General features: G+C 45.7%; 2 protein-coding genes across 2 annotated transcripts; one reads left to right on the top strand and one right to left on the bottom strand.

Moving 5' to 3' along the window:
• Nucleotides 1-600: 600 nt before the first annotated feature.
• Nucleotides 601-1,791, bottom strand: gjd6 (gap junction protein delta 6). Its single transcript, XM_049561863.1, has one exon. The coding sequence runs from the start codon at nt 1,789-1,791 to the stop codon at nt 601-603; it is 1,191 nt and encodes a 396-aa protein (XP_049417820.1).
• Nucleotides 1,792-10,015: 8,224 nt separating this feature from the next.
• Nucleotides 10,016-14,792, top strand: zgc:158785 (uncharacterized protein LOC791214 homolog). The gene is made up of 4 exons (XM_049562037.1): nt 10,016-10,200; nt 10,606-10,810; nt 13,902-14,108; nt 14,634-14,792. Exons 1-4 carry the CDS (start codon nt 10,016-10,018, stop codon nt 14,790-14,792), a joined length of 756 nt encoding a protein of 251 aa, XP_049417994.1.
• The last annotated feature ends 360 nt before the right edge of the window (nt 14,793-15,152 follow it).

The following is a 15,152-nucleotide window of genomic DNA, read 5'->3' on the forward strand; positions in this document are numbered from 1 at the left end:
AAACAAACGGACCAGAGATCTCATTTATAAAACAATGCATTGGCTCCATACTTACAATGTATGTAAAGACAAAAGACAAAAATGGCATGGCTGAAAAATGTCTGACAGTTCCTACACTCAGGCTTCTACCTCACCATCTGTGTCGCCAATTTCCCATCTCCAAAATGTTTGTAAGCGTGGGTCAAAGTTTCTCCCATCAAGTCTGTTTTTATAGATCACAACTTCTGCGTGGGAAGTGGCGTACGCCTCTTTCAGGCCTAGTTTTGTGCATATGCAATGTTTATAAATGAGACCCTGGTGATTAAAACTGGTAAAAACACTGGATAAAACAGTTTCACGTAAAAAAAAAAAACAACTGTCATTTCGGAGGGTCTGCCAAACACGAATGGCCCCATCCAAAGCCAGCTCATTCTGAGGTAACACAAACACAATGATTCTTATTTTCAGGTGATTATAAACTATAGAAAACATACGTATTTTATTATATTCCATTTCTGACAGTATATCCACCAAAATATGACACACTGAGTCTTTATATTCCAACATGAGATCCACAGGTCAAACAAACAGACATGCGACATGCTTCCCCGTGCTCGTTGACTATATCCAGACCTCAGCACTCCTCTGTTTGGACTCTCTGATGGCCTTCTTACTCTTCAGAGGCTGCCTCTCTCCTTTATGTGAGTCCTGTCTCTTTGGTTGCTCTGTTCTGGTCCCTCTGACCTCCTCAGGCCCCCTCATCCTGCTGCAGTTGACAGCACAGGTCCAGTCAGGCTGGTGACCCACCACCAGGTCCAGAGTGGGCAGGGAGGTGGTGCTGGTCACATCTCTGAAGCCTAAAGAGGATGTGAGAGAGGGGCTGTCTGGAGGGAAGGTTTCATACCCCCCCCTCATTCCTGGACAACCTCTCCAGGACGCCCTCTCCCTGAGCCTCACTACCTGACGGATCTTCTTCCAGCCCAGGTGGTTGAGCTCCAGCAGGTTGAGGAGGATACAGAAGACCCCGACGCAAAACATGAAGAGCAAGAAGATGGTCTTCTCCGTGGGCCTGGAGACGTAGCAGTCCACCGGCTGGCTGCAGGGAGCCGAGGTACAGAGGAAACGGACGGGCACCTGGAAGCCAAACAGCTTCCACTGGGCCAGGACGAAGCCCACCTCCAGGACAGCCCGTAAACACACATGGAAGACGTAACATTTCGACAGAACGCCTCCAGAGACCACATGACCCTCTGCCGTCCCCTTCTTGAGGGTGCAATCTCGGGCATGGCTCAAGGACACCATGTTGTTGGGGGCTGCCCTCTGGAGGCTCTGGATGTTGATGCCCTCCAGCACATCCGCCAGGCTGTGACCGAGATGCTTATGTGAGCGGATGGAGCAGCTGTCTGAATCGCAGCTCCGATCGTACACCTCCCGCCCTCCACCTTGCCCCACATCTGGGATATCCCCCAGTCCTTGCCCTTGCCTCTGGGTGGTGTTGTGGGGCAGCTTGGACAGGTTGTGCCAGGTGTAGATGATGAAGCAGAGCGACGGCGTGGAGACGCTGATGATGTGGAAGACCCAGAAACGAGGTTGCGAGATGGGTGCGAACGCGTCGTAGCAGACGGTGGAGCATCCCGGCTGCAGCGTGTTGCACACGAACATCTCCTGCTCGTCGGTGTACACATCCTCAGTCGCCACGGCGACAATGAGCAGCCGGAAGATGACCATGACGGTGAGCCACAGGCGTCCAATCATGGTGGAGTGCTGGTGGACAGCATCCAGGAGACGTTTGAGCAGGGTCCACTCCGTCATGGTGGCCTGTGGCTGCCGGCTGCCTCGAGGAGGGATGAGCTGCCTGGAGAGGAGCAGTCTGCTCTGGACCGATCCACCTCTCCTCCTCCTGAGCTTCTACCCTGTTGGACTCGCTGACATCTTAAACCTCGCAGAAGACCCAATCTTCACTGTCCTGCCTAATCTGCACTCCCCTCTGAGCTTGTGTTTTCTATTCAGTTCTTAAAACTTCTGATTTCTATTTTAAAATCCGAGCACCTTCCCTCCCTGGCTGCAGGCTGCTGTAGGCTTCCTCTCTGCTTGAATGTTCTCCAGCACTGCCCGGCTCCCTTGAGAGCAGTGGAGCCATTGCAAGAGTGAGCCACCCCATCTTTCACAGATAAGGATGTCCACTTGACATGAGTCACTTGGCGCACTCGCTTCTCTCTCGTCTTTAGGATCCATTTTAAAACCCAGAGACATCACCCTTCCTCTGCTGGAGGACCTGCTGATAGTGCCGACTGATAGAGCATTCTTCACAGATTAGTCCTCTGAAAGCAAGGCTCTTCCTTTAATGGAGAGGCGTATTTTAAATGATGACCTGTACATTAGAGCATGCTCACTGGATAACACACACTGTCATATACAAAACCACGTCAGGAAGTTTGTGTCAGGACGACTGAGCGGGCTTTTCCAGACTTCAGTCTGCTGTCTGCTGAGGTTTTGTGTTGCAGGGCTTGTTTTGACTGCTCCTCTCCAGCCACTTGCCAATCCTCTTATCTGTGTTTTAAAAAAAGACCCTTGAAAGGTCTGCGAGCATCAAATCATTGTGTCCCCAGATAAAACACTCAGTGACCCCTTTCTTTACTTCAAACAGTGCTGCCAAGCCTCGTCTGAGTCTCTGTCTCAGAGCTCTGCCCACCTGCTATTTCTGTCTCCAACACAAACGTTTAGTGTAGAATTAGATAGAAATGTCTTTTAAACACACTATACTTTATTTCTGAAGGCCTCAGTGTGCATCAAATAAGGTGTTTCGTGGATCATCTATCAGTGTGTGAAACAGACGGGCTACGTTAGACAATTTTTGGGACTTTCAGAAACAGACAAGATTTTAACTCCCCTCTCAGGGTCTCTTTTTTTAATGTGCACACAACTACCTCTGTCTCTGTTCATATGTACAAATGAGTGACACCTCCAAGAGGAGACTGTCTGTAGGCACTGTAAACCCCATTTGTAGAACTCTGACCTATCTCATCTTAATGCATGCATAGGTCTTGTTTGTACATGTGTGTGTATTTCGGGCCTGTGTATACTGCATGTGACAACAGGGTGAAAAATTTAATTTCCCCTCAGGGATTAATATAGTATATCTTCTTCTTTCTTAAAGCAAGTTCATTTTTTTCAGCCCAGTCTGAAGAAGAAAATGTTGGCATTGTATATTTCTGAACACCACATTATATTTTACGTTTCATATGTATCATATCAGTGTTTCTAACACTAACACAACACAGCTCCAAAAAAAGAAAATCAAAACCTGGCAGCAGATGTTTCTAAATCATGGCAGGATGCCACAAATAAATTAATAAGTGAGCCCAGTCTCACTCCAAAGTCGTCGAAATCCAGAGCTTGATCAGTGACTTAGACAGACACCAACGAAAAAAAGGCGTCCTTTAACTTTGGCATGATACATGGCTTGTTGCTGTTAAAGTTTAACGGTGCCCAGTGGCATCAGGGGGGAAATGTGACGTGACAAGGATGAAAGTTAAGGTGGCGAAAGTTCTACTGGGGTGGGCGGGAGCTGTGGTGGATGGGTCCAACAAACACAGACTTTCACCTGGGAGAGCGGTGTTTGTGTCCCATAGATCCTCAACCCAACCACGTGTGTTTGTTGTTGAAGGAAAAAAACAAACGTCAATTTGCTGTGTTGTACCGATGTGGTGCATTTATTTTGAAAGAGACTGTACGTAAATGTTAAATTTCCTGTGAAAATAGCAGCGTAGTTTGAAAACATGTAACAGGCAGAACTTGACAGGCATCCCAGAACGTCAACAACCAACGGACCTTGCACGTCGTATCTGGATGTGGAAAGTCCATGACCAAACATTGATATGTGACAAGGTCTGAGTGAGAATGTATTGTTGCTCCAGGTAGCCTCTGCTTTTTTTCAAGCTTCTCATTGACCAATATCTCCTTCTTCTTTGCCTGACTGGGCCAAAATGTTTTCAGGGTTAGGGTCATATCTTCCTGGGACCCTGTGTCCTCATATGAGGACATCACATTTTGGGTTTACTTGACCTTAGACTTCATTCTACTTAAAGCTGCTACAAGGAACTTTTAACTGGATGTGCAAAAGTCTCTCGTTTCTGCTGATGTCTGTGCGTGACCTACAACAGCAAATGAGACCATCGGTGTGAAGATAAGCTATTTCTATATAGTGTATATCCATACCTTTAGGAAACTGTCTCCGGGTCCGCCCCAGGTCCTGGAAGCAACCTGGGGCAATTTACGGCACTCAGACGGCACACGTCATCTTACCTAGCTGCTTACATTTATAGTGACTCTTATAAATAGTCGCTATTCTTCCTCTTCGTCCGCAGGGAGTTAATATAGCAGCAATCATCGGGTAAAAGTTCTGTGAAAGCACTGGACTCACCAACAGTCAGCCACGTCTCAGTCACACAGAGAAAATCCAATCCTCGGGAAGTCAGGAAATTTGTCAGGATAAACATTTTGTTCGCTAGTGATCTAGCATTTACCAGCCCAATCCTGGCAGGAGCCGGCGGGTCCACGGCGTTAGCTGTCCGGGGAGCCACACACAGAGGCCGCAGGTTGCGCAGATTCACCCCGCGCCAGCGGGGACGAGGAGAGCAGGGGCCGCGGGGCTGGAACACCTCATCCAGGCCGACGACAGGGGCCAGCGAGTGGCGAGAAATAAAGAGGCGAGGCACCGCTCCATACTCAGTCCAAGAAGCTGTGGAAGTGCTCGCCAAACAGGCCTTCAGCCTTACCAGCCGACTGCTGCGTTTACCCCGGCAGCGGTGGCGCTTACGCCGGAGAGGTGGAGCTGGGGCGCTGCAGAGGAGAGCTGGGATCCCTGATAGGAGCGGGGGCAAAGTTTTCCCGTCTTGTTGTTTCATTCATCCCCAAAACAAACACATGCGCGAGCCAGGTGAGCGTCTTTACAACAACACGCGCTAGAGCTCATGGGAAATGTAGGCTTCATTCTGGCAAAACACTACCGCTTTTGTCCACAGGGTCACCAAAATCAACTCAGAATGCAACCCTAACCCAACAAATGTTGTGGTCACAGGAGGATATCACAGCCGGTTGGTTTGGCATTCTTCTTATGAGCGCTTTAATTATGTTTTTGAGTTTTCATTTTAACAGATTTTTTTTTAACAGTTCATGTGTGGACAGGATTTTTTTTGAGACTGAAGTATGAAAAACCTTGTTTTCAAAAACACCTGTGAACATGTGGACCAGGACTAAAGGTTGCCACATCATCAGGTCATGTCTCCTTCATATGTTGCCTTCACTGTATGAACTACATTATCTGAAGCACACTGAACCCTTTACATCTTATTTTTACTTCTACTAAGTGATATTTGTACTGCTCAGGAGCAGGTGTTTATCATGATGACGATGGCGCACAGGTAACACATGAGGCACATGTGTGGGTTAAAGTCCAGACAGCCTCCGACGGTGCTTTTGTCTCCTATCGATCCAGACTGAGGCACACGCTGGATTAACATCTTTCAATGGCTGCTATGAGACCTGATGAAGCGAGGGATCGATAGACTGGAGAGTGGCCCCTCGCTCCTGGCAGGATTAGAGGGCCCCAGTCCCATCTAGCACAATGCAAATGGAGGAGGGGGGTTAAAGGGTCCGCCGATTGCAAATAGACCTTGACTAAAGCTCAGACACAACATCAGCCGACCCAGACCTGCAGCCAGAGGCAGCGTCCGGCGAGCCTGCACCCAGCGCCGGCCACTGAGAGGACAGGAAGTGGCTTTTCTCCAGAGCAGCGTGACGGGGCCCTCTGTATATATGTTTTTATCCAGCACGTCTGGGGCTCTGTGTGCCGCCGTCCTGCCGATGTCAAAGGAATTATCCACCCTCTCAGTCTGTTCATGATGGAATTCCCACTGATGTGCGTTCCCTCTGGGCTTTGTCAAGAGCAGCCTGGGAATGAATAACAGACAGGATTAGAGGCGAAGAGGGAGAAAGTGAGGGACTGGTGCTCCGCCAGTCACAGAAAGACCCTCTCTTTCTCCTCTGTGTTCAGGAGTTATTTTTCAGCAGGACTTTTATCTGAGCTACAGAGAGACCAGACTATAAATATGAATGGAAAAGCTTCTTTTAGAGCACAGACTCGGCTCTGAACCTGCTGCACACAGACATGTTTCACTCTGTTCAGTCAGTGTAACTCAAAATCTGTTGACTTCCTGGTTACGACTGCTGCAGGGTACAAAGATATTACCATTTTCATTTTAAAGTTCCTTATCATGAGACATAACAGAGACATATTTTTAAAAATATTTTCACTGCAAAAACAACAACCCCAAATGATTCTGCATTGTTATTTTTTGTCAGGCTTGTATTGGATTCAGCATCATATAAGAAGTGAGACACTGGCTGAGGATTCAGAAGTTCAGGCTGTCTTCATCATCCGACCAAGACTTCAATAAGTTCCTCGACAATGTGTCATTAGCAGGCAGTGAAGCGTGATTCACTGCTCTCTCTGAGCCTCAGTCTAAGTCCTGTTGTTTGAAACAACAAAAACATTTTATTAAGACAGAACAACCACATCCTACTGAACAACTACGGATGTTACTAAAATGATTCATATTTTAATCCTAAAACAAAGGTATTTTAAGGAGGAAGAGTTAAAGTACGTATGGATATGGAGCAGGACTGACGGAGGCATGAGATTAGACAGACTGTTAACACTAAATGTGTGGCTGCATTTTCCGAACAAACTGGCCCAATTCTGGCTGCCAACACCATCATCACTTGGCTTTCAAAAATAAGTTTGCCCAACTAGGCAAAGATTCGGAGTGATTGATACCTCAGAATTGGGCCAAATAAATGGAACCCATTTCTGGCTGCCAACATGGCCATCACTGGGCCATTAGCAAAAAAAAAAGACCTCGCCCATCACTGACCCAAACCGAGCATGCCGGAAGAAATAAGTTAGGCTACGTCCAGTTGCCCAACATGGCTGACATTCGGAATAAATGGTGCTCCAGAGCCAAATAACCTGGCCCAATACTGGCTGCTGACACTGTCATCACTGGGCCGTTACCAAAAAATGATGTGGCCCAACACCAGACCAAACTCAGCTGGGATTTGCAATGAATGATGCCCTGGATGCCAAATAAACTGGCCCGATTCTGGTTTCATGAGGTAGAAAGTGGTTTCTGGCACAACTTCACCGATTCACAAGGTGCATGGAGAGTGACGAAACACTGGAAAATGTCAAAAGAGCTCCAGCAACACTTGTGGTATGGAAAACAACTTTACTGACCGAGCGTTTCGGCTTGTGGACCCCGACGAATACCACAAGCCGAAACACGTCAGTCAATAAAGATGTTTTCCATACCACAAGTGTTGCTGGAGCTCTTTTGACATTTTCCAATCCTGGTTTCAGACACTGTCAGTACTGGGTTGTTATAAAAAAAAATCAGCTGGCCCAAACCTGACATGCCTGAAGAAATAAACTGGGCTACATCTAGTTGCCCAACTCAACTGAGATTAAGGAGGAAAGACACCCCAATATTGGGCCAAATAAACCAGCCTGTTTTCGGCTGCCAACACCGTCATCACTGTGGAGATACATTCGAAACTGACAGCAGGACATCTTAAGAAAGAACCTGTAAGAATTACAGTGCTAAATGCTAAAGTGCTTGTTTTTCTATCGTGCATTGCAGTGAGATTTAGCATTAGAGTTCAGTAGCTTGATGGAGGCTGAAACAAACGATCACTTCAAGCTTTTGATTTGTACATTGGCTTCCTGACAGCAGAGGGTTGCATTCAGAGAAGAAGAGATGTTGAGAGTCTGCAATGATTTTGTTGCTTGTCTCTTTACTGTCTGGTTATACTGACAATTTTCACTGGGCGTTACAAAAAAAGTTACATCTCCAATTTTCTCATGACTGCAGTTGTGCTCATGTGATAAATCTAAAAGCTTTACAAACAAGCAGAAGGGCATTCAAATCAATTCTAAAAAGAAGACAGTTTTTTCTTGCACCATTTGTTTTTCTGTTTGTCCGCACTTGCAATCTGATTTCCATCTCAAGACCTCTGATTGGAGCATAAATCAAAGAGCGAGGCGCTCTCTCCTCCACACACATACCTGTCAGAAACCAAACACAACAACAACAACACAGTCTCATGCCCTTCCTCATCTGTGCTGCCGACTTCAGCCCACATTACCATAGGAGCTGGGAGGCCGGTGAAAGGCTCGCTCTGCTGCCTGGTAGCCCCCTAACAGGATTAAGGGGGGTATGGTGAGGTGCTGCTCCCACTTGGTGTAACTCACTCTGATGTGATTTCCATTTGTCTGGCCTGGCCCTTACTTTCCCCTCTGGCTAATCCCTCACTATTCTCACCCCCGTCCGTCAGCCATGCTAATCTGCTGGCAGGCTTTAGGAGGAGAAGCTTCCCCACACAGACTCTTATGAACAGAGGTTGCTGGTCACTGTACGGGAGCACACACACCGTCACACAGTGTTTGTGGATATCAAGCTGCTGGTAAGACCGATTCACAAAATGACTTGTTGTTTGCAGCCTGCTGTCTTAGCTGTCATTGTCTCTACTGTGTGTGTGATTGGCTCAGTGTTTCACGTGTCACTGCCTGGGCTCGTCAGCTCGTCAGGGTCTGATATGTGCATATTATGTCAAACAAAGTGAGCTGTTTGTTGACCTGAACAAGCTGAAGTACAAATGTTATAAGTGGGAGTCATCTGTCTGTTGCATGAGATGCAGGAGACACAGGTAGGTGCACTTACAGCTCAAATCTAGTCCTAAAAATCTAATTTTCTTATATGAATTTCTGTATGAAACGAGCAAGGATAATACAGGGTGCTGCAGTAGAATTAGAGCAATTAAAACCTTGGAAAGTTTATTTGTTATTAGAAACAGTTAAATATTTCTGGCTGCACTGGCTGATTTTTTTATTCCTTTAATCTTTGGTACATGACAGTATGTTGTGTCACATTGTTAGACCTTTTTTACAGTGGATTTATATTAGCTTGTCCACCGACAGCTGCTGGAGATGAGGTTGATGTGCAAGATGTGAGCGACGTGAAGCAATGAAAGTGAAACAAACAGTAAAATTATGGGCTGTAAATGAAATAGTTCCTACATGAAACTGCTCACAACAAGGTCTGCGGGTTATCTTGAGTAACCAGGTCATGATTTCTGGAAAGAGACATTGCTGTTGAGTTTTTCAAATGTATATTTTTGGCACTTTGAGCACCACAAGCTGAGTGTCATCTAGTTCCATTTTATTGGAGAGAAGGCAGACATCTCTATGGACAATATTTCCAATATTCAGCAACTTACACCAGAACTATCTAGACTGATAAATAGCACGACAGGTAAGAGGACAAATATGCATTTTGGATTTTGCTGTGAACTGTCCCTTTAAGACAGAGTGACCTTTTTAACAGTGTTTTTCAGTCTTAATTAATGATGAATGATGTTTCCTAAATTCACATTAACATTTCTGAACAGGTGATATTCACAGACATTATTATGACTTCTGCACATCTAACGTTATAAACCGAATTAAAGGGCCAAACTGTAATATTTGTTATATAATTCGTGACGTCCCGCCCACTGTTTTGGAGGATGTTCCAGCCTCATCAGGCAGTTGGCTAACATGGGAGAGTCGTTGCCTTGATTGACCTCACCTGCCTCGTGTTTTCACTCACTCAGACCTACACACTCCGTTGGTTATTTAAGTTCATTTTAGTTAAATAAACCGTGCTTTTTTTAACTAAATCTTTTGTGTGGACTCTGTACTTGTCACATTCACTGAGCCAGTTTGTGACAAATTAAATGTACAACAAATTTCACAATAAAATTTCTGTATTGGTATATTCATATACGACACCACAGAGTTTGACCTGTCAATGAAAACTTACTGTTTGTGCACCTTAGTCTTCATCTTTGCTTATTATCAGTATCATGATGAATCAAGTCTGACGTGTTCGTCCTGGTCTGTGTCTGCTGACAGATGTGACGCTCCTGACATGAGTGAATGGCCCCTCATATAGCAGACATGACAGCAGAGGAGCCCCTGGGCCCGTGGGTGTCCAGCCCTGTGGGGGAGGTCAAGTTAACGCCTGAACGCAGGCTGGAGGAGGAACTCAACAACTGCAACCAAGAAGCAACACACTATCACACAGACATGCCCGCTGAGGGATGTGCACCAAACACTGACAGGTAACACAATAGTCTTATCGCTTCTGTCGAGCCGTTTCATGGGAAGATTCACAGCATCCATGTACAAATACATCTGGGGAAGGATTTCTGTCCTAAAGGAAGAGTTCAGCTCCAAAATAAACATTTGTATATCAGTTATTCACTCGGTGTTAGGTTGAAGTTCTGGATGGAAACTTTGGCGTTCTCACGTGCCTCCATGGTGATGGAAGAATTTAAATAGAGAGAAAATTCTTGACTATTGAAGCTAGAGGGTCCACGTTAAACAACAGCGTGGGATCACACAGAAACAGGGAAGTGTCTAAGAAGGGTCCCATAAAACTACCATCACCACACCAGTGAGGTAAATGTTTACATCCTCACAAACACTCCACCATCCTCTGACATGTCTCTCTCTCTGTGTGCCAGTCTGTGCAGCGAGGAGCCATTTTGTAGGATCTGCCATGAAGACAGGGCGTCAGGGGAGCTGCTGTCGCCCTGCGAGTGCTCTGGTAGCCTGGCCATGGTGCACCGGGCCTGCCTGGAGCACTGGCTCACCGCCTCCAACAGCAGCCACTGTGAACTCTGCCACCACCAGTTTGCACTGGAGCGCCTGCCAAAACCTCTCACTGAGGTAGGTTATTATTTCATGACTACACAGCTCATTAAGACACTGCTTCTCAGCATTGAGTTCTGATACTGGCCCCTTTACATGCAAATGAGCTTCACTGCAGAAACAGTCCAGTTCACAAAGATCAGCCACACACAGGTACAGTGAAGTTATTAGTGTCCTCAGAGAGTTGATGGTAACTGAAGTGCACAGACGTCACAGACAGCTTTGATAGTTAAATCCCAAAATACTGTTTCTCTCTGTCATGTTTAAATTCCTTGTCTGAAGTTTTGAGGAGTGCCTCCACCACCTCATTGTCTGTAAATTGTTCTGCCTGCTGTGTTCTTGGCGCAAACATTTATTCAAGGCCAGATTTCTGAAGAGTCCGCCATGCTTTAAGACTTGAAGGCTTTTTAGACTTTATTTTACAGGAAATCTGAGCCTTACATGTCCCATTTTCTCTTACCTGCATGTAACCTTTGTCCCTTTGGTTGAGTTTGGTTGCTGTGTGTGATATTACTACTATTTTTTTAAAAAAATATTTATTTAAATATGCACCTAAGTCTCCCTCTTTATTGTCAGTATCATGTCTGTGAGTTAAGATCAGAGCTAGAGACAGGATGAAGTTAGTGTTACCGGCTCACCCTTTTCCCCTGGAATGGCGGTGGCCTCGTGGGTACCCTGTGCGGGTGTGATGTATACTTCATAGTGCGTGTGGAGAGAGGCAGCTCTCTCTTGGTGTCATGGTGAAGACGGCAGGCGGCAAAGAGTGATGACAGCCAGCAGAATTAGGTGTCTAGATGAGCTCAGGGCTGCGTCTTAACCTCATGAGAAGGCCATGTTTATTGTTTTGTGGTGAAGACTGTGATAAAACCATTGTTGTGAACGCCTCGCCATCCGTCCTTCTTCAGAGTGGTGCGGACTGCTTGAAGATAGCTACCAGCTAATAATGAGCCAAGCTAAAATTAATGTTAATAAGCCAGCGTGTTCCCAGCTACGGTTCAGAGCTGTCACTGAGAGAGGAAACAGTAGCAAAGAATTGGAAAGAGCTAGCCTCTGTCCAAAGTTCAAAACCAATCCATTGTACATTTCTACAAACTGTGGATACATTACATTTGTGTGTTTTTATGTAGCAGATGCATAGAAAGCTAGGTTTCAGTGTTTCAGCAACACTGTGGTCAGATTTAGGCACAAAGACATTTGGTTATGGTTAGAGAAACATCCTGTTTGGGCTTCAAAAACAGTTTAATGGCACAATTGTGGCCGGAGAAGCTCTCTGTCTCTCAGTAAAAAACAATTGCTTTTCATGTCAATATATCAGCAGGAAATACATTGAAGTTTTGGTTAGGAACAACTTCTTTTTGTGGTGCTATCCCAGCGTGAGGCAGTTATGTCTCGGTGTGAATCTGTCCCTGCTGGAAAAACAGTGACAAGTCGCTAAAAAACAACTGCTTTTATTGTTTGTTGGTCCTGACTAGTGGTCTGCAGCCTGGCAAGCCATCCAACATCCATCCAGCGTCAGCTCTTCTACTGTCACTTTAGAAATGTTAATATAATGTGTATGAACACGGCAAATGAAGCATATTTCTGGTTTGCAGGATGCACAATATCAACTTTTTTTTTTCTGGTGGCTTGGCTGCAAAATTACACCTTCTAACAGATGTTAGATTGACAGAAATTTTCTCATCTGACTCTGAAAAGTAAAATAAATTAAATAATAACTTTCAAAACTTCTCTTTAACTCTTTAATAAGCCCAACTGAAACACAGATTTACCTTCCAACCATCAACCAAACATGTGACAAACGCACTGTCACCTGATATCCAGCAGGTCTGCTCTGTTTTTTCAATGAGACAGCAGAAGTCAGTGTTTGTGGGAGGAGCCTCTTGGCGAGTTGCTGCCTTCACGTTGGAGGACCTGCTGCTGTTAGCTGGACCGCTTGTACCCCTAAAGCCACTTAGCCTGAGAGCCAGATTAGATGGTGTTTCCTTCCCCATGCTGCTCTGCAGAGCACAGAGCAGCAGAGTGTATTAGAGCCCTCCCCCTCCTCCTCGTCCTCCTCCTCCTTGTCTTCCTGCTCTTCCTGCAGTCACAGCCAGTAATCTGCTGATTAAGCACCACGTTCTCCACCAGGTTAAGCTACACAGTGAGCAGCATAAGCCTGCTGTCAGGCAACACTGGACACATGCGCACACATGCACAGAAACACAGGTACAACACGTTAGTGATGTCGTACAATTAAGTGTGTCTGTTGTGGAGGTCAGCTCTGTCCAAGTCTGTCTAAGCAGCAGGCCTTGCACACACTTGGTGCATAAACATGGCTGATACATCACGGATTAGAGGTCTTCTTATATCTCTGCCCTGTTAGCTTTGTTGCACCTGTTTTGGTGGGACTTTATCATCGTCATGAATAAGGGGTCTGGTGAACTCACTCCCACACACGTTCAACATGAGCACAATCATGAGAATGATTGAACACCTGTTGTCGGCTGTGCAGAGAAGAGTTTTGATGTAGAGAGGACTATCATGAAAATGTTCTGCTTTTATTGAGTCTGTTCTTTCTTTTAACGTTTAACAATCTGAGCCTTAAAAACAAGTTGTGTCCAGTTGTGCTGCAATAACCTACAGCATCTGTATGAAGAGACGGTCACCTCCAAAACTCAGTCTGTTGCCTCCATGTTGAGTTTCAGGTGCTTCCATCAGGGCCGAGGTTTTGCATCACTAAATGCAGCACTAAGCGTTACAGCTCGTCCTTTGTCCCGTCTGATACTGCTCATCTTAACCAGCAGTGACCACTAATGTCTGTGATTTACCTCTGACAGTGTGTGACACTGGATACTGTGTGTTATAGTTTTATATTTGCTTGATATAACAGTAAAATACTGTCATATGTATTGCTATATATTAATGCATAATATGCTGATAGTAATATTCTTGTACCAAGTATTTTAGGGTTTTTATGACTACTGTGCTTTTACCAATACCACTTACTGCATGCAGCAGCTCACAGGAGTTGGCTCTTCAGCACCACCCGCTGGACAAATACAATATTTTCCACCCCAGGTGTCATTTCAGTGGTCTTAACCTGCCTTCTCCCTCTTCCTTTCCCCCCCAGTGGTTGTGTTCTCCGTCCATGCAGCAGCAGAGGAGGACGCTGTGTGGTGACGCAGTGTGTTTCCTGTTCATCACGCCACTGGCCAGCCTGTCAGGGTGGCTGTGCGTTCAGGGAGCCATGGACCTCCACTACACTAACGGCATGGAGGCCCTGGGGCTCCTGGTCCTCACGCTGGCCCTCTTCACCATATACGTCTTCTGGACCGTGGTACGTTCAGGGTCTGTTCTTCTCATTCAGACACGTCATGCTTATTTTACGGTGCTTTACAATAGTGCCATCCTGTCATGAGTTAAACCACCACCATGAGTTTCAAGTTGATAAAATGCACTGGCATTTTGCACCATGACTGAAGTCGTACACACAGTTAGGGACCTTCCACCTGTGTGAACATTAGTGTCCACCAGGAAGTTGTACTGAAGCAAAATAAAGAGCACTTCCTGGTTCATCTCTGTCTTATTCTAGCACTTGAGAAACCTGAACTTGCTACAATATATTTTTTGTACTTTCTTGTACTTTTGTATTAAATGCTGAAAGAACAAAAAAGTTGTGTTAAACTGACATAAAATTCCTGTCAGACATCATGTCACACATCTATAATGTGTTTGATGAAATCAAACTTTTTGGAGTGTAAGCTGTTTCCCAAAAAAAAAATTAAGTTGACTTATCCACCGTGGTGTATTTGACCTTTGACCTTTCCCAGCTGTACTGAGATATGTCTTATTATTGTCTCAGGTATCTGTGCGCTACCACATGCATCTGTTCAGGACGTGGAAGAAGACGGACCAGAGAGTGCGACTGCAGATTCCCTCGCCCCCTCACGCCACATCCAACCAACACGTCCTGTGCATAAACACCTTCGGCAAAGCCACCAACAAAGAGACTATGGTGTAGAGACTGCAGTCTACGACAATGAACGTACTTCAGAGATAAGGAAAGAAGGGAACGAAGATCAGGATGCGTTCCAATCCTGATGTAACTGCAGAGCTGAAGCCAGTGTAAGGGAGGACTCCTCTGAGAGCTGGAGGACTGACAGACTAGCCTCTGTAACCTTATGCTGGGAACTATTGCATGGAAGGAGCAAATCTAAGACTTCTCACAACCTGTGAGTCTTGCAGCGACGAGATCAGAAGGATCACTCTGGCACCTGTGGATTGTTCAGGATCCACAGTGACAATCAGTGTCATCACCTCCTGAAGACAATGAAGCGTTCTGGACTAATCCCACGAGTCAGTTATTTTTCCTCCTCATGGA

Source organism: Epinephelus fuscoguttatus, linkage group LG2 (genome assembly GCF_011397635.1).
Source record: "Epinephelus fuscoguttatus linkage group LG2, E.fuscoguttatus.final_Chr_v1".
Taxonomy (NCBI): Eukaryota; Metazoa; Chordata; class Actinopteri; order Perciformes; family Serranidae; genus Epinephelus; species Epinephelus fuscoguttatus.